This window comes from Rhyacophila brunnea, unplaced genomic scaffold (genome assembly GCF_057557595.1).
Source record: "Rhyacophila brunnea isolate RB1 unplaced genomic scaffold, BYU_Rbru_1.0 scaffold_2, whole genome shotgun sequence".
NCBI classification, from domain to species: Eukaryota; Metazoa; Arthropoda; class Insecta; order Trichoptera; family Rhyacophilidae; genus Rhyacophila; species Rhyacophila brunnea.
In genome coordinates, this window is record NW_028232859.1 from 6,003,149 (window position 1) to 6,022,785 (window position 19,637).

General features: G+C 34.9%; 1 protein-coding gene across 1 annotated transcript; it reads right to left on the reverse strand.

Moving 5' to 3' along the window:
• Positions 1 to 206: 206 nt before the first annotated feature.
• Positions 207 to 14,943, reverse strand: LOC147071753 (uncharacterized). The gene is made up of 4 exons (XM_085946593.1): positions 14,813 to 14,943; positions 10,140 to 10,404; positions 7,211 to 7,446; positions 207 to 471 (listed from the first exon to the last, which is right to left on the reverse strand). The coding sequence occupies exons 2-4, from the start codon at positions 10,390 to 10,392 to the stop codon at positions 274 to 276; spliced, it is 687 nt and encodes a 228-aa protein (XP_085802719.1). The 5' UTR covers positions 10,393 to 10,404; positions 14,813 to 14,943; the 3' UTR covers positions 207 to 273.
• Positions 14,944 to 19,637: the final 4,694 nt, after the last annotated feature.

Sequence of the window (19,637 nt, forward strand, 5' to 3'; positions counted from 1 at the left end):
TTGAATTATTCAAAAATCTTTATGAGAATTTCCAAAGACCTTATTAAACTACATTGCTCAAATTAGTGTTGTCTATTGGGAATCTGGACACAATCAAGCCTACGAAATCTCATGGTACCGCAGAAATCTAGTTGGAAATCACCGATATAATATGTGAATGCAAAAGGTAGGTACTAATAAAGGTAAAAATACTAGGTAGGTATGTAATTGTATTTCATGCATTTCATGTTAAGAATCGGTTTTTATAGGAATAGGTAATATCGAAATATCTACTCACACAGTCAAGATAAATTTCTTTGAGTATAACCAAGCATAATCCTCGGAAACTTTTTTCACTGAATCCAAATGCAAGGACATGTCATAAAGTGCCTGGTGATAGAGGACACCAGAATCGAAGTACTCCTGTAGAAGAGTTTCCACTTCCAACTCCCGGCAAGATGTTGGCAGGCATAATCCAAGAGTGATCATAGTCTGTAAACATCAAAGGTGTAGTACCTATTAAATACAGCGCTCGAAATGGAAAATTTTATGAACTGGAGAGTGCTTGATAATTTTACGAAAATATTAACATAATTGTGTAATTTTATGTATATTTTCCAAAAAAAGTATGTTTGATTTTTTTGTTATATGGCCTAGGTATCTAGCTCAAACGGTGAAATTATGTTTTCTACAAGATGGAGCGATAATTTTGTGAATCGTATGAACCGGAACGGCGCTCCGGTGTGCTCTGGTCCATTTCGAGTCCTGATTAAATAAGATATTGCCGCGTCACTGATTTGAAAACTCCAGTTGGCCCCCACTACTTTTTCTATAATTACTTCGGAATTGGACTGCCTAATTGATATTTCGCATTTTTACGCCCAGGTTACTGGGTAGGTATAAATATAATTAAAAATAACAACATTTTTTGATTTCAAATTGTCATATGTAACACAATATTGATGAGAAGTAAGAAGTGCCATAGCGCTCTAATGTACTAAGTAGCAACATGGTGAAATGTTTGTCTTTTGTTATCTCGGAAAGTCTACTGAAGGCATATTTTTTACATTTAAATCTGAAAAATGAATCGATTGCATCCAGCATCCCTAAAAACATATACTTATGACATCTATCTACTGACGTTATTAAGGTGAAGCCTTCACTGAGCCGTTTTTAAAGAGGCACCTAGCGGAAAAATACGAAGCTTGCAATTTGAGATTTTTTTTTGATAATTTACAATTTCAACTGTATTAATTAATAAAGATGAATCTGAAAACATTAAAAAGAAAAATATTTTTTATTTTAAGTCAAAGATAAACTTACAATTGTAAAAAATGTAATAAAATGCGAATTTGTTGAATCGGACCGCACCCTATTATTACATATATTTTATGGTCATTTTTATTATTAAAATTTAGTTTATTAAGTTTTCTTAGCATCACCTAAGAGATTTTTGACTAATTCATAGTTTTAATATTTTTTATATCTATTTTGAAAAACATCGATTTTTATAAAAAAATATAAATGTGTATAACTTGAAATCATTTTTATTTTATTTTACAAATTCACATTTTATTACATTTTTTACAATTGTAAATTTATCTTTGACTTAAAATAAAAAATATTTTTCTTTTTAATGTTTTCAGATACATATTTATTCATTAATACAGTTGAAATTGTAAATTATCAAAAAAATGTCTCAAATTGCAAGCTTCGTATTTTTCCGCTAGGTTCCTCTTTAAAAAAGGCTCAGTAAAGACTTCACCTTAAAATAATTTGAATTTTAAACCATATGAGGCCAATTATTTGTTGGGGGATTGGTTTCAGATGGCTCCCCTTCCTAAACAATATGGTGGGTTTGGTATTCTCATAAAGTGCAGGTTTTTTTGTAAAATACGGTGCTTACTATTTACATATATACATAATGCAATATCACCGAAGTAAGTTTTTTTATCCATACCTAACCTAAGTACCTCTGTTATAGTTAGAGACCGGATTATATGCAACATAAAAAGCTTGAAATATGCATGAAAAATGTTTAAAATATGCACGAAAAGTGTCAAAATATGCTACATTAAATAATAAAAAATAGTAATTTTTAGTCGTCAGCTGAAATCCAAATAATGCTATCCTTTGTTCATTGCGTATTTCTTTTAGAACATGTAGGTAAATTGTCGATATGTTTTTTTTTTAACGCAATGTTGATTCGTCTGGTTATACTTTGATTCAAGCAATATTTTCGCAGAAAATCTTTGAATGTAGGATGTGTAAGTTTGTGAAGAGGAATATTATTTGCAAGCAATGCTTCACGTAAATCCACGCTAAAGTAAAGTTTTGTTTACCTTTGGAAGTGGAATCGCTGTTACTTGCCGCTGTTATAAGTTGTTGTCGTGGGCCTTTCTTTTGCAACCCTGCGATATGAAAACTTGTCTTGGTCTATTTGAAACATCTTTCTGCACGAAATATTTTTCTCGCAAATTCGACAATATAAAACATTTCCATCATATTATGTAAATGTTCCAGGATAGTCAGCTATACACGAAGAGACACTTTTTGCGGGTAAATAAAAAACTAAACTGATGAAATGAGCGCGTCAGCAATAACATGTGTAATTTAATTGCCTAGTGGGACGAGTGCTGCAGTAGATGAGCGCGACGCAAAACGGTGTCGTCCGTCCTTGTCTTGCGTAAGTCTGTGTTTTACTTGGCATCATAATAATTTATTATCCTACCAAAACAACAGAAGCGCGGCTGCTAAGTGCGCTCTACGAGCCGTGCGGCTGAGGTTTGGCCGGATACAACGTATACTACATCTCTTCTTCTTCTTTCACGGCGCTACATCCTGGGGTGGGATTTGGCCTCCTCCACAACCGCTCTCCACTCACTCCGGTCTCTCGCCACACTTTTCCAGTTACCGGGTCTTCCTATATGAAGCCAGTCCACTTCTACGGCGTCAGCCCATCTCCTTCTTGGACGGCCTCTGGGTCTCTTCCGTTGGGGTAGCCACTTCGTCATGATCCTTGGCGCTCTAACTTCAGGCATTCTCTCCACATGTCCCGCCCATCGTAGTCTTTGGGACTTACAGTATTTTATGATTGTTTGCTGTTCAATCAGCTCTTCCAACTCGTGGTTCATTTTTATTCTGTAGTTCCCATTTTCCAACGTGGGTCCAAAGATTTTGCGGAGTATTTTGCGCTCGAAGACAGCTAGTTTGTTTTCCTCGTTTTGATTTAAGCACCAAGTCTCACAGCCATAAGTGACCACTGGCCTTATAATTGTTTTATAAATTAGAAGTTTACTTCTTCGGCCTTGAATTTTCGACCCCACCAGTCGCTTGCAGGCATGCCAGCATTTATTCCCGGAGATAAGGCGGATTTTCATCTCCTCTGCTGTCTTATTTTGGGTATTTAGGCTGGATCCGAGATACGTGAACTTGTCCACCCCTTCATATGCTTGCTGTCCTATGTCTATATTCTGCAGCGGTACCTGATCGCGTGTGCTGACCATATACTTAGTTTTTGACTGGTTTATTTGAAGCCCAGCGTATTCTGCTTTTATTTTCATAGTGCCACCATGGTCGATCATCCTCTGTTTGGATCTGCTTGTAATTACTTTGTCGTCAGCATAAGCGCACATCTGCGTTGTACTGTTATCTACCCACCCTCTTATGTTGGTTTCACGAGCTATGGATTCCACCACAAGGTTAAATACCATAGTTGATAGTGCATCTCCTTGTCTCACACCTGATTCGATTTTGAAGCTTTCAGTTTGCTTATTTTGCACAGTGACAACTGCTTGAGTATCCATCAGTATGGTCTTTATTAGCCTTACTAGTTTCAACCCTTTGGCTGCTACGATGTTGTGCAAAATCTAGTCGAAGATTGCTACCAATAATTGTCGATAAATTAAAGTATTGTATTATTTTTAGACACCTTAACAGCTATTGGAAACAATCGGTTACTTCAAAATATTATTTTAATTCCATTCGATCGGATGCACATAATCCCACACGAGGGATAATACAAAATAGTGGAATTAGGAAATTACCCGGCCGAAAAGAAAAAGTTTGCATTGTTTGCAATAGGAAAAATGGTGGCCCCGTTAAAAGATCGCGTACAATATGCTTGAGTTGTGAAAAAGGTCTTCATGGTGTTTGCTTATCGGAACATTTAAAATATTGCAAATGATTTTTATTTCATTATTTTTTTTATAAATGAAATTGTTTTTATATAGTATAAATCCACTTTAATTTAATAGAAAATCTACGGTCCCTTGAGGGAGTCACGATCCGTGTATTTTACTTTAGTAAATTAGAAATAAGTAAGTTAGTATTAATTAAGTTAGTATAATCTTTAGTATTTTTAGGGAAACACTGTTCTAAAATACTTTTCCCACTGTTTCCAATGTATAATATTAAATAAAAAAATTGTCATTCCACCCAGAATTTGACTGTTAACAAATAAAAAACGAAATTTGTTTATATTGTAAACTGAAATTTGTATTTGAAATTAATGCTTTTATTATAAAAATGCTGATGCGATGAAAAAAAATATAATAGTTATAAGTTCTCACCCTACCCAGTCACAAAACATATTATATTACACAACAATAAAACTAAATATATCAAAAATGTTTCTTACCGCTGAAGCAGTAGTATGTTCCAAAATTAACTTAACATTTCAGGCATCAAATAATGCAAAACGACGATCGTTGTGGCCAATATCAAAAACAACGATATATCGTTGCGTAGCATTCTAAGGGTTAAGGAAATTCCCAGTATTTTTAGGCTTTGCAGCACCTTATCTCTATTCACGCTATCGAAAGCTTGTTTAAAATCAATAAACAGGTGGTGGAGTGTCAGGTTGTATTCGTGCGCTTTCTCCATAGTTTGCCTCATGAGATGGATGTGATCTATGGTGGATCTATTTGGTCGGAAGCCGCATTGGTATTCTCCCAGGATTTCATCACCATAGATCATTAACCTGCTATACAATACAGATGAGAAAACTTTATAAGCTGTGTTTAGAATTGTGATCCCTCTGTAGTTATCGCACACTGTTTTGTCTCCCTTTTTCAGAATAGGCACGATTATACCCATCTTCCATTCATCAGGTAGAATTTCTTTTTCAGAAATATTGAGAATTATCCTGTGGATATTTGCTTCCAGTGTTGGGCCACCACTCTTTATCAGCTCGGCTGTTATCCTGTCGGTTCCAGGTGCTTTATTGTTTTTCAGCGTTCTTAATGCTCTTATTACTTCAGGCAGAGTAGGCTCATCAATAAATTCCTCAGCAGTGTGGTACAATACTTCTTCTGTTTCCTCATGACCATTACTATACGCCTGATTTAAAAGTGTTGTGAAATAGCCTTTCCATCTTTCCATAATGTCCTCTTTTTTGATCAGCATTTGTCCTTCACTATACTTACACAGGAGTTTAATCTGGGTTGATAGAATTTCGTTAGATTCCGAAGAGTCTTGTAAAATTTTCTGGGATCATTGTTTCTTCTTTGACATTCCATGTCTTGGAGTATTCTCTTGAGTATGATTCGTTTTTTCTCTCGACAGAGTTTTGTTACAGTTTTTCTCTTTTCTTTATATGTTTCGTAATTTTGGCGCGTTTCCCTTTGTAGGCATTTCTTTCTTGCTTCATTTTTTTCAAACAGTGCTTGCTTGCATCCTGCATCTATTTTTGCTTTGTTTTCCCCCAGAATTTCTTTGGCACTCGTGATAATATAGTTTTTTGTATTTTCCCAGTCCACATTCACATCATCGGTTATTAACGTCATTTTTAAGTTTGTTTCTATAGATTTCTGGTATTTATCCAAAATTCCTTCATCCCTCAATTTTTCAGCTTTCCATTTAGTTCTTCGCTGGCCTTCTTTTTTCAGTATTAAGGAGATTTTTTGTTTTAATTTTGCTCTCACCAGGAAGTGATCAGAATCGCAATTGGCTCCTCTGCAGACGCGCACATCCTCCACTGTTGTCGCTCTTCTTTTCGATATAAGAATGTGATCTATTTGGTTGCATGTATTACTTCCAGGTATTTTCCAGGTTCCTTTGTGGATATTTTTATGTTTAAACCATGTACTACTAATTATTAAATTATTTGCAGCCGCTAAAAAGCATAGACGTTCACCATTATCGCTTGTCGTTTCATGCAAACTGTGCTGCCCAGCTACTTCTTTAAATGCTTCCTCTTTTCCAATTTTTGCATTGAAGTCTCCCAAGAGACTTTTTCGCAGGCTCTCTGCAGATCTTCATAGAATCTATCCTTAATTTCCTCGGTCACATCGTCAGTTGGGGCATAAACGTTGATGAACGTAATATTGAAAAGTGTACCTTTCAGTTTAAGTTTACATGATCTCTCACTAATTGGCTCAAATCCTAGTACTGCCCTGCGGATATCAGAGCTGATTAAGAACCCAGTTCCATAGCGACCCTGCGTACCTGCAGATCCACTGTAATACAAAGTGTAGTTTCTCATGTTTATGAAACCTGCGCCCCCCCATCTTATTTCCTGCAATGCAGTCACGCTCATTTTATACTTATGCAATTCAATTGAAAACTCCTCCACCTTACCCGGCTGCAACATAGTGCGTACGTTCCATGTGCCACATTGTATATATATTCGTTTGTCCTTAATTCTTTGCTTGGGTCGTTGGTTTATGGGGAGTCCGGGGTCCAAGGCAGTTGTTTTGGTGTTCGTAATCAGGGTTTTTTTTACCGTGTTGGGTGATTAGCCCTACGACGAACCCTCCCTCCTTTATCCGGGCTTGGGACCGGCCATAGCGTAGGTAGAGTCGTTCCCTATTACTATAGGCGGAGTATACTACACAATATTGTAATATAGCTAAAATATGCATCATCACTAGATTTTAGGTAAAATATGCAATAATCGGTGAGAATGGGCTAAATATGCAAATGCATATAATCCGGTCTCTAGTTATAGTTGTTACTAACAAGTCTTTTTTTCTTTCACGCAGGTAATTTGATTCGGAAGAAATAAATTATTGTTTTACTAGGTACCTACGTTGGTATTTGGAATTTATGGTTTTTATTTTATTTTATATTGGGGGTGCCTCAAAATTAGTCGGTGCCTTGTGCTACTAAGCCCCTAAACCCGCTACAGACTATCTACATTCTTCAATAGTTACATAACATATTATTTTATTATTATAAATGATAAATTATTTAAAAAAAAAGATATAATATATAACTACGAGTATCTCACCTCATTACTCAAATGCATGAACACCTGCATTGTGGAGTTGTGATATAAATAGGCAGCGTAATAATCCACAGAGAATGGTGGAATAGCGTCAGGGGTCTCCTTAGTGACAGGTCCTAGTTGGGCACTAGCAATTACTTCTTTCGTCGAAACAGAGGCAACGCATTGCTCTTTAGAACCCACCCAATGTGTATTTCCCCAATACATGCCTGTGGTTGGTACTCCAGATGCATCCATCACTATACAGAAATATCGTAAACATTTATTATTATGCTCAATAAGTTTAGAGGTAATTTAACTAATTATTTTAAAGTATATAATAGAGGAGGTGGAAATAAATCCATTAGTTTAACACACTGTGGTTTGGGCTTAGATTTTTTTGTAATAAATACGGTTAACTTTATTGCCTAAGGTCCTACTTGCTTCTCATTCGGGGGGGTTCGATTCCAAGTGAGGTAATGTTGCACTTCCAAACGGTCCCCATTTGGGGATGTCTCTGTGAATCTGGAGAAGCCTAATTAGTACCAAGCCAACAAATAGTAAGGGTTGATTACGAAAATACATAATAATTACGGTGTGTTATTTGTCCCGAATCCAGACAAAAATAAAAGTGACAGCTTCTTTTCACTTTCGTAAATGGAGGGAGATGGCGGTAAGCTATTTGTTCACTACAACCCATTGCGTGTCCGGAAAATTGGACATATTATGCAGTTTGCCATATCACAGCTTACCGTGAACTATAGTACCGGAAACAGATGGCCGTATAGCATTGAGATCGCATTGTTCATGGAGCACTTCACCGTAGACTAAGTTGTATGTATGTTACGAAACCCTGAACAAAATATTTTGTGTAAGTTATTGGTGATTTTTTTTTATATTATGGTATATTGTAATGGGCGAGGGTGGGAAAACATTGTATTAATTAAAATAAAACATATTGATATGTAGTGTTTATCCCACACCATATAATAACCAGGAACAGAATAGTTTAGATATTGTTTTATACATGCTCTATAAGAAATAATTTTTAATCTGTAAATTTGTTAGTATAAATAACAACACGATCTCAATGGTATACGGCCGTCAGTTTCCGTTACAACAAATCACGGAAAACTGTGATACGACTAACTGCATAACTACGTAAAATTTGCATGTAATCATTATTTTTTTACGTTGTTTGCTAATAAATACGCACATCCATGTTATTATAATATAACAGTGGCAAAGACTGCCCGTTGAAGGTAGGTAAGCTGTGGTAGGTAATTGAAAAACAGTTCTAGGATAGCCATATTTACAAGTCAAATTTGAATTTTGTTAATCTTCAGTATTTACTGAACATAAAATATTATATTTTACCTTTTAATAATAGATATTACACTAAAAAAGACAACATGCCCTAAAATACATATTTCAAACTTCGATTTGAATTCGGAATAGAAAATTTTACTATCGCAATATGTACTGTCGCAATCTATTTGGCATTGAATCCACCGTGCGTAAAGTAATGTAGGTATATAATATACAAAAATTACATCGCTGTAAAAAAATATCAAATTTCACAAAGTTAAAACCTTGTAATGTAAGATTGATTTGAATATTTTCGCAAACAAAATCCAATGACTATTTCTGGTTAGTAAGTACACATAAATTAGGTATAATAAATTCACACATAAACACGTTAAGTAGGCTAAAACACCTACAGCCTCGGGGCACATGATAGTATGACACTGATTCTGGCATTGTGTGTGTTTTTTTTACAAAACGTATTTATTCGTACCATGTATTTTTAGAGAATCGTGAATTGCTCAAAATTATTTTATTGCATTAGTTTAAGTGGTTCCTACGGACCCCACGGCCCTTGTGACCACTGAGGGAGTCTGTGGCAAAAAATTATAATTTGGAGGTGCGTGGACAATGTGGGGGGATCAATTTGAAGCTTTATAAGGTGATCAATTAAATTTAATCAGAACTAAAAGTATTGTATATGTGTTTGTTGCATTTCTTTTCTATACAAACATAACTTGGGGAGAGGAGAATACTCTCAGTTTCCAAATCTTTCAAAATTGAAAAAAAACGAGATGATGATTTGCTAGTTTATTTATTTTCAACACTTAATGCCTCTTCATTATGATCTCAGCCAAAGATTTGAATACATTCTTAACTTAGTTATCCCAGATTGGGTGTTGGACTCTTTTGCAAGCAGACCCACAAACTCAGATGAATCCATATTAATACAGGAACAATTTATTGAATTATCGATAAATGAGGATCTGAAACTTATGTTTGAGCAAGGATACAACGAATTCTGGCATCAAAACCAGATACGAATTTTATATCCTGCATTATGGGTCACTGTACTGAGGCTGTTGATTGCTTTCCCGTCTTAATATTTAGTAGAAGGTGGATTTAGTGCATTTATGAACCTCACTACGAAAAGAAGAAGAAGAAGACTGGAAATTACTGCTCATGGAGACTTACGAATGTCACTCGCAAACATAATAAATATTCTCATATCATCATATCCTCCTATCAGGTTCAACCCATCTCATTGAAAAAAAAAATGTTTTTGTGTTTTAAAGAAAAGCTATAATTTCAATAAATACTAGGTACTTTAAATATAAAAACGTTTTATTTCTATTTTTTCTATTATGCAGTTATGTAGAGTTATTTATTTCACTTGGGGGTTCTGGTCAGGTTTTTGCTTTACGAAGGGGTCCATCCATAGGAATAATAAGTTTGGGATTATTTATTTATTTATTTTGTTTTTTTAGGTAGGTAAGCTTTAAATATTAGCCTTGTGTGGATTCATCGCCACTGTTATCAAAATAAATATTTTATGTTTAATATCTGAATAAGACTTCAACTCAAAATTTTTCATTCGTTGTTAGTTAAATAGTCGATTATCGGTGTGTGTTAAAATATATTCACATACTTTTTAGGGCCCATCTGTCTAGTTTCCGGATGCCGCTTTCCAACGTCGCCAACTGCTTCTCGCAAATGCTGCCAGGAGTTTTTCTATTGGCTGCGGTCAGTGCGAGTCCGTAAAAGATGGAGTGACTCTCCAAATCATTTTTTATTGTCGAACTGCAGCAGCATATTACACAATATAGCAAAACCAGGGTACATATAATTTGCGTCTTTGCTTTTGGAAGGAGTCTTCCAGTCGCATTATTTTCTCCAACCATTATCACTAAAATCTGTGGATTTCATTTAAAAATAATTAAACTCTAATTATTGTATTAAAAATCATGCAGGTTTAAATGAAGATTTTGATTATTAATTAGATTTTTATTTTAAATTTAAACTTTTCAACTTTTTAATTAAAATCTTAACCTTAAAGAGTCAATTGCAGTTATTCCCATCCTTTTTTGTTCAGCACTTCAGCAGAACAAAGGCCCTAAGTATATAATAATACTAGTCAGGCAATATGTTTGATAATGATTATTATATCATATTGAAAAAATGGTCATACGTTAATCAATATGAACTAAATATGCACTAAAATATATATTTATTCACTGTGAATAGGATAGGTGAATAGAATGAACACCCACCTGGTTAACACATATTATAAATCAAAATGGTCGTATAAAGCAGTAAGCAGTGACATACATTTGCTCACAGTTCTACCATTAAGCCGAATATTAATTTATATTCTCAAAAAATATATCTCTATATATATAAAAATCTCGTGTCACGATGTTTGTGGTCGAACTCCTCCGAAATGGCTCGACCGATTTTTATGATTTTTTTTATGTATATTTGTTAGGTATGAGAATAGGTCAACAAGTATATTTCATATCGCTAGGTGATTAGGGCATCTCTATCCAGAAAATTTTTCTTTTATTTTTTTGACAATCTTTTTTTTGTATTTTTTTATTATTTGGCAAAAAAAAAACCTATAACCCCAAATTTTCACCTTCCTACTTCCACCCTCCCATTTTTAAATCGCGATTTTATTATTTTTGTATGAACAAATTTAACCGTATTTCAAACAGAACGAAATTATTTATGTTGTTGAATGACAGATAGCGCTACGTCCGAGAAGAATTCAAGAGAAGCGTCGCGTCATTTTGACATTTCATTCGGCATATCACAACGCAGTGCGTGCAAAATTTTGTACGATTTATTTTAATTTATCTATTTTTATGTGCGTGTATTACAGTGCACAATGCCAGCAAGAAGCAAGGAGGGCCATTTGGGCCGTCGAACGAATAAAGCAACAAACATGCGAAATAGTAGAGCAGAAAGAACAGACGAACAAATCCAACAAGATAACAAAAACGTGCGTGTAAGCATGTCGCAATTGCGTGCATCTCAATCTCAAGAGGCACGAGCTGAATGAAATCAACAACGACAATTGGAACGGAGCCAAGCGCGCCGGTTCGTAGTTAACACGCGCAGAGCAAATGACCGACAACGCCAATAAGTACATCGAAAATTAACATCCGCTTCGTTCCTTCATCTCGCATTCGAGTACGAGCCAGATATTGAATATTCCGCTCATCCGAAAGTACTGATTGTGTGCTATGGACAAAGAATGTCCCCATTGTCATGCGCTCGAATTCAAACATGAGTCAGCCGGGATGTGTTGCGCATCAGGAAAAGTGCAACTACCAGAAATTGAGATACCACCAGAACCATTGAACGGCTTGCTCATCGGCACGGTTCCAGATTCAAACCTGTTCCTGAAGTCCATTCGCACATTCAATTCATGCTTCCAAATGACTTCGTCCGGAGCAACAGAATTAGTTCACAATACTGCGGCAAATGGTCAACAATTCCATTCTACGTTCAAAATCAAAGGCCAAGTATACCACAAAGTAGGCTCATTGCTGCCAATGCCAAACGAACCACATAAATTTTTACAAATCTACTTCATGGGCGCGGCGAGGACATCAATCATGTGGATGTACGTTGCGGCTACAATAGCCTCAATTTGCCTAATGCCAGGCGCATCGTCGGCGAACTGGACGCCCTGTTGAATGAGCACAATGAATTATTGAAATTCTTCAAAGCACACATGCACGAATTGCAAAGTGACAATCACGCTATTGTCATCAATCCTGATAAAACACTAGCTGGAGAGCACGTATGTCGATTTAATGCGACTGTTGTTGACGACATTGCTGGAATCATGGTTGGCGACCGCACATCGACGCGAAAAATCGTGATTCGAAGAAGAAACAATAATCTGGAGTTCATCGCTGACACACACCGTTCATACGACGCTCTCCAATATCCGCTAATTTTCTGGAAGTCACAAGACGGATATTGCATAAACAGTAAACAACGAGATCCTGTCACAGGTAATTCATTCATTATGAACATCATTACTCATTTTGAATTGAGAAAATGAATGGTTGATATTTTTTGTTTTTATCGGCGGTCATCGTCTATAGTGCTCTATTCCTCTTTCTGTCATAGATCCAATCCCCACACACTTACGATACATTCGTTATTTTTTATTTAACAACCAAAATATTCACTAGAAATAATTTATATGGCAGAACAACGTTTGCCGAGTCAGCTAGTATTTATATAACTACTTAAAGTATAAGGAAATTTATTACCTCCTACATAATATTATTATCTCTGCATGATTAATTAAACGTAAACATAAAAAAGTGTATAATTATGACTGACACATCCACAAATAACACCGTTAATATTATTATTGCCCTTGAATTTTGGATAACGCACTACTTAAACGCCACTTTGTTGATGTCTTTTTAACACTCTTACTTCGGTTTAATTCAGGGCTTCGAACCGGAACTGAATCGACAACAGAAAAAACCGTTATTTTTGACGTAACGAAAACCGGAACCGAACTGGAAACAAAACACCGGTTTGTTCGGTTCGGAACATGTTCAAACACGCGCGTTAATTGTCGAGTTTTTTTCTACCAAAAATATCCCACATACCTACGGTATGTGCGGCAGTAGGTACATTACGTGTTGTTGTAGTCGAGATGAGTTTCTATGGACGACCGGGCTCACATTGTGATTTTCAAATATTTATTGAATAGTGGCCGCCAGGATTATGGATAGTGCATTTAGGTAGGTTGGTAGGTATATCAAATTGGTGTGACATTTTTATTAAGATATTTTAGTAGATAATATTATTTTACACGATTAATAATTAATGATAAATAAAACTAGAAAATTGTTGTTCTCTTCTTATTATATGTAACTGCATTATGATTATAATATTACGTATGTATTTTGATACTTTCTCAAATTATTTGTATTAGGTATTTACCTTCGTATAAAATGAATGTTTATCAGCGAATAAAATCATAAATTTAGTAAAGATAAGTAGGTAATTAGGATAAGTACATAATATTATAGGTATGTATGTAAAAGCTATATTTTTCTTATAAATATTGTAACGTGGACTTGCCAACTAAGTAACCTAGCGGAAAAATACGAAGCTTGCAATTTGAGATTTTTTTTTGATAATTTACAATTTCAACTGTATTAATTAATAAATATGTATCTGACAACATTAAAAAGAAAAATATTTTTTATTTTAAGTCAAAGATAAACTTACAATTGTAAAAAATGTGAATTTGTTGAATCGGACCGCACCCTATTATTAAATAATATATTTTATGGTCATATTTATTATTAAAATTAAGTTTATTAAGTTTTCTAAGCATCACCTAAGAGATTTTTGACTAATTTATAGTTTTAACATTTTTTATATATATTTAAAAAAAACATCGATTTTCATAAAAAATATAAATGTGTAAAATTTGAAACCTTTTTTATTTATATCAAGCTTCAATATTGGGACCATACACAAATAAAAAGTTTAAAAATATAATATTTGAACTAATTTCTTGTAGACACTTGTAAGTGTAAAAATTCATACATACTCACACTCATTCAAAATTAAAACTACGTTTTAATGTTTTCAGATACATATTTATTAATTGATACAGTTGAAATTGTAAATTATCAAAAAAAAATCTCAAATTGCAAGCTTCGTATTTTTCTGCTATGTGCCTCTCAAAAAGGCTCAGTTAAGGCTTCACCTTAAAATCATTTAAACTGCACAGCTCTAATAATAATTAATTGTACCTAATAATACGGATGTGATAAAAATTACACCATTTTCAGATAACCTTTTAGTAGATCGATTCCTGATTTAAAAATAAATTATCGTTTTCTCTCATAATAGGTAGAGCACTCGAGCATATTATAATTATTATGGCTGCTCACAAGAGGGAAGTCATAATATTAAAATACCATAATGTAAATACCATAATGTAAATACCATAATGTAAATACCATAATGTAAATACCATAATGTAAATACCATAATGTAAATACCATAATGTACGATAATAATAGTTTGACCAATTGATCAATTAATTGTGTTCTTGCTTTATTGAGAAAAAAATATAATTGGGACACAGTGTAACAATCTAAATGCCAGAAAAAATAAAACGCTCATCGCAAAAGCGACAATTTAGTGAAATCATGTAAAACTGGCATAAAAGCGAAAATCCGTCCCAAAGTAAAAGCTATGCTGCCAGCCAGCTTTTGCCAGTTGGCTCAGCCAGTTTATATATGAATTAATATGTGAGCACTTACTTACTTTTTAATGTTCACACTTTGTAGGTATGAATTTACACTCATTTATCGAAAGGTTAAAATTCAATACGATATAGAAGTTTGATTTTCAAATCAAACACAAACTTTTGATTGAACAGCGACCGCTCTTCTCCTATGCTTTGAACCTATTGTGTACATTAAATAGTGAAAATTATAATTTATTACATAATAAGTTGGGCTCGAAGTGGAAAATACTAAGTAAGTACTTATGTTTTATAAATATTTTATCAGAAGTCAGTTTTTAAAAATGTAGATGTTATCTGCATGCATTATTCTAATGTTGTGGAGGGAAATATAGATAGGTATATTATTTTGTCTGAGTTTAAATTAAAACAATTAATATACATACATCTACATAATACAGGTACACAATGAAAAAACCACACGAAATACATCTTCGAATATTATATCATTGTAAGTATCTCATTAGGACTTCAGGATGCATAAACAAAACGTACATAATCTAATCTTCTAACATAGCGAGGAAATCATTCAGCAATCACAAAAAAAATATTTTGAAATGTGTCAAAACTAAAAGAACGAACTTGTTATTTTAAAATATCCTGTAAACTATAAAGTATTGTGGTCCTAGGAAAAATACATGACGAATTTGTTATTATTTGTCGATTTTTACTACTGGCTAAAGTAAATTTAATAAGAGTAAATTGAAAATTTAAAAATATTCGTATCTCTTATAAATTGAGTGTACCTACCTGAAATATAATGTTTGAGACTTTTAATTTTGATAATCGCATGGAAAAATTGAAATTTGATTTTCGGCAATGGTCGCATGTGATCATCGCACAAGTAAAAGTACTGCCATTTGAACGTAGCTTCAATTCGGATGCGATCATCGTAAAAGTGGCAGCACTCGTGGTGCAGCGCGCAAGACGCTGGCCTTCCATCCTCAACTCTGGGTTCGATTTCCGGAGAGGACACAATATAATTTACTTGTGATTTTATGATTGTTCAAAAATTATCAACGCATACAAGTCGTACAATCATACTACTAAAATGGAAAATCTTTGACGTTTGTACTGTTATGATTAAGGTCAGGATTCGTTAGAAATCATAAATCATGAAGGCGGTATTCGTAAGATGATTCATTTTTTTTAAAAGAGCGGTAGTGTTTTGGATCGCCTGACACCTACCAGTACATGTTCATCTAGAGTCCGTTCACTCGATAACATTGCTGCTGTACACAAGTGTGGCCGAAAAGCCAGAAATGTCGATTCCAGGAAGAGCGCAGTAACTTGGCTTTCTGTACGTCCTTTTATGGCGAATTTTACATAAAGGCATTCACCTATTATACCTGTCTAACGCAAGAACTAATGCCAACGGACCACTGGCAGCGTGGCAGTGTCGACAATTGTGTCTTGGAATAGCCTGCAGGTAATCGATGTAGATTTTTTAAAGAAAATTAAGGAAAGAACATTTTCATCTCAATGTGTAAAGGTACGTTAATTGATTTGAGCCGAGGAAAACCAAGTTCAAGAGAGGCCGTTACATGCTGCGAAAGTACCTACTGTTTATTGCGGTTTTTGGGGTGGAGGCATCATCGGGTCGCACTCACCGAAGGTCAATGGCGTCCGCTATTATAAACAAATATGATACTCGTAACTGACTTTTTGTGGCAGGAATTAGAATAGTTCGATTTGGAAAGTGGCTCCAACAGCATGGGGGCACATGCCATACAGCTCGTGAAACACTGGATTTATTGCGCGTAAAACCAAATTCGTACCAGAACTTGGACAACTTAATTTATAAATTTGGTACTTAGGTAGGTACATTGTATACTTATTCTATATTGCATGGGGCTTAAAAATGAATTCTACACACATAGCGATAATGGTGCATATTATTACAAATTCACGCTCATGTTATTAGTGTCTGACTTATTCTGCAAACGTGTCGATTTATACATTGATTTTTTATTTGAATCTAATACTGTGGGCCTTCGCCGATGAGTTTCTGTCAATTGTTGAAAAAATGTTCCGGAATGGCATTCCGGTACGTCTGATTTAACAATCTATGAGCTGGCAATATTACTACGCAATCAAATTTAATAGGTAGTAATACAATATTTGGACTCTAAAGGTCACCTTACATGAATCCGCAATTTTTTCAGTCGACGCGAAAGTGTTTGCAATTAACGATGAATAAATCAATAGCGTAAGAAAACAATACTTACCTTCCTGACAGATTTTTTTCCTCATCGACTGACAAATGCGTTTTTAGATTAGGTAAGACGATTTATATTTCGAGACAATAAACAATGTCGCATAACTACGTCAATAAGCCATTTAATAATTGTATAAGTTTTAATATTAACTGGAATAATGAAATCATTAATATTACTGCATATAGGGCCGGAAGTCTAAATCTAAATTCAATTTCAATAATTATAATATTTTGGCATTATTGAGGTTGTACCAAAGAGAGTGTACACTACTAAACTCTATAATTGCAAAACGACACGTAAACCTCTGGCGACACAAATAATATACGATTGTAAAAATGCACGATATTATAATATATACTTAATATAATAATATGATTTCTAAAATTTTCAATTGTCATCGTAGTCCAGGTGCAGAGTGCCGCAGTTGTTTTATTATTCGTCTATCTGAGACTAGACTATAAATACACGACTCTTTGTTCCAGTCCCGCAAGCGATCGTGGGTCGGGGTCCCACTCTTTACCTCCTAACTTGGTATTTTGCGGTGGACCTTGTGTCCACCGAGGTTGGTATCATTTCTGCGAGGTATGTACCTAATCAAAAAACTGGAACGTCCAGCGCCTGCAAATCAGGCACGCGATCATACGAGAAACTTTCATTAATAGGGCAAGACGCGAATTGAGCACCACAGGCAAAAAAATCAACACGTCCACACAGAATTTACTATCAAAGGTGTACAGTTCGCAATTTCTGTCGTAATTTGCTGTCTCTAACCTACGCATGACGTACCTACCTATTCCATCTGCAAGTCACTGATTTTCAGTTGAGCGTTTGTTCTGTGGAGTCTAAATCAATATTACGTACTATAAAACTAATTGCATGTTTACTCAGAGTTAGTTACCTTATTAAAAACAAAAGTACGCACCTACCTAACTACCTAATTAATTTACATATGTTTACTTCTAATCGGAGCTGTTGGAACCCCTAATTTTTTAAAGGATACAACCATGTAGTACGTCGATGCATACAACATTTAAAGAAGGCATGTATTTTATTGCACTCAATTCGTAAGAAATATGTACTTATCTTTTTTTGAATTTTGGTATAATTTATTATCTTTGTGACTAATTTAAACTATTTAGAACCACCGTTTTCAATTTTAGAACGAATCGGTTGTGTCATTTTCGTCACCGCCGACCTTGAATGCATCCGACATCCAGTTAAATACTTACTACATAGCAAGTGTCAGTCAGGGATTTATAATATGTTCCTCCAGGAAAGTGGCCATCGCCTTTTTTGTAACAATTCAAACAACGGAGTAGGTAGGTATTTATTTTCATTCTCTTTGGAGTAGGGTTGTCTGCACTTTGAACTTAACTTGTGGATATTTTTACTCTTAAACAGTGATTTAGATTTGTATCAGTGAATCGCGATCTGTTGGTACCTATTTCAATTTTATTATATCCATTGTAGATAATAATAATTTGCATAAATAAGTTCAAATAATATTTTAATCTTATATTATGAACAACATTTTAGAGAGATATTTTTTTCGACCCACCAAGTTACTCGTTTTACCCATCGACGATAAATTCAATACTTATATCCAATCAACCAATATAAAAATTAAAATGTAATATTTTTTATTAATCGATTTGAAATATTAAAACAAATATATTTTTGATTTGAAAAAAATGCACAATGAGTCAGTGGGGGCTGCGCAGGTACGCTCGCGGGCAAGAGTTGGGCATCCCTGAGTTACATGGCAGAATGTTGAGCTACAAACAGTTTCTGAGATTAGCCAACACGTTCTTCTTCTGCCAGGGTTTCGTTCACCAGAAAGCGTTGATTGAATTATACGATGCAGTGTATGCCAGCACTCAGATCAAAACACAATATATTAAATAATCACTCATACCATAGTTGGCCTAGTACAGGGTTGGCGAACCTTTTTACGTACCTACCAATGTGTGCCAAAATTTCCCTAATATTATTTTTCGATGTCTGACGTGCCGAGCAGTTTTTGATGGGAAAAAAAAATGAAAAAACCGTTTTTAAGAATGCTATTGAAAAAGTTTAAAGATTACAATTGAGTTCTTGAAATTCTATTTGCACTGTGTTTCTAGCCGAACTGAAGCTTCCAAACTTTTGGTTCATGTACGTAATCCTGCCAACTGCAGGATAATACATGTTTCCCCAATCCCCATACATTTTATTACTGTGCATAATGAGCAGCGTAGTACATCGCTTTTCGTTTTCCGCTTCCGACCCCGCTATTCAATTTTTATTATTTTTCGCTCCTGTTTTTACACCATCATCCGTGCCACAAATCACTTACACTCAGAGCACGCTGTCAGACTGGCCGTCCCCCTTCAATAACACTGCTTAACTTTCGACTCTCGCTGCTCCGTTTTTTGTGGACACCCACGTGTCTTACTGGAGCTCATCTCCAGTAAATAACAACAATACCCACACAATGGATCCCTCACTAAAGACACTTCTGTCTCTCCAGAGGCTTCAATGCTCTTTGCTTCCACATCTGGGTCAACGTCGTCCGCCCTACAATCCTCGTCAGTCAGAGCAAAAAAGTCTCGTTCCTCACCATCAAACGCCTCAGTGATAGAACCCG

Excerpts from the sequence above, each read along its gene's own strand:
- LOC147071753 (XM_085946593.1), bottom strand. The coding sequence starts at position 10,392 with ATGGTTGGAGAAAATAATGCGACTGGAAGACTCCTTCCAAAAGCAAAG. Across the intron at positions 7,447-10,139 it reads AGACAGATGGGCCCTAAAAA|TGATGGATGCATCTGGAGTA; the intron begins GTATGTGAATAT and ends ATTTCTGTATAG. Across the intron at positions 472-7,210 it reads TCATGCATTTGAGTAATGAG|ACTATGATCACTCTTGGATT; the intron begins GTGAGATACTCG and ends TGATGTTTACAG.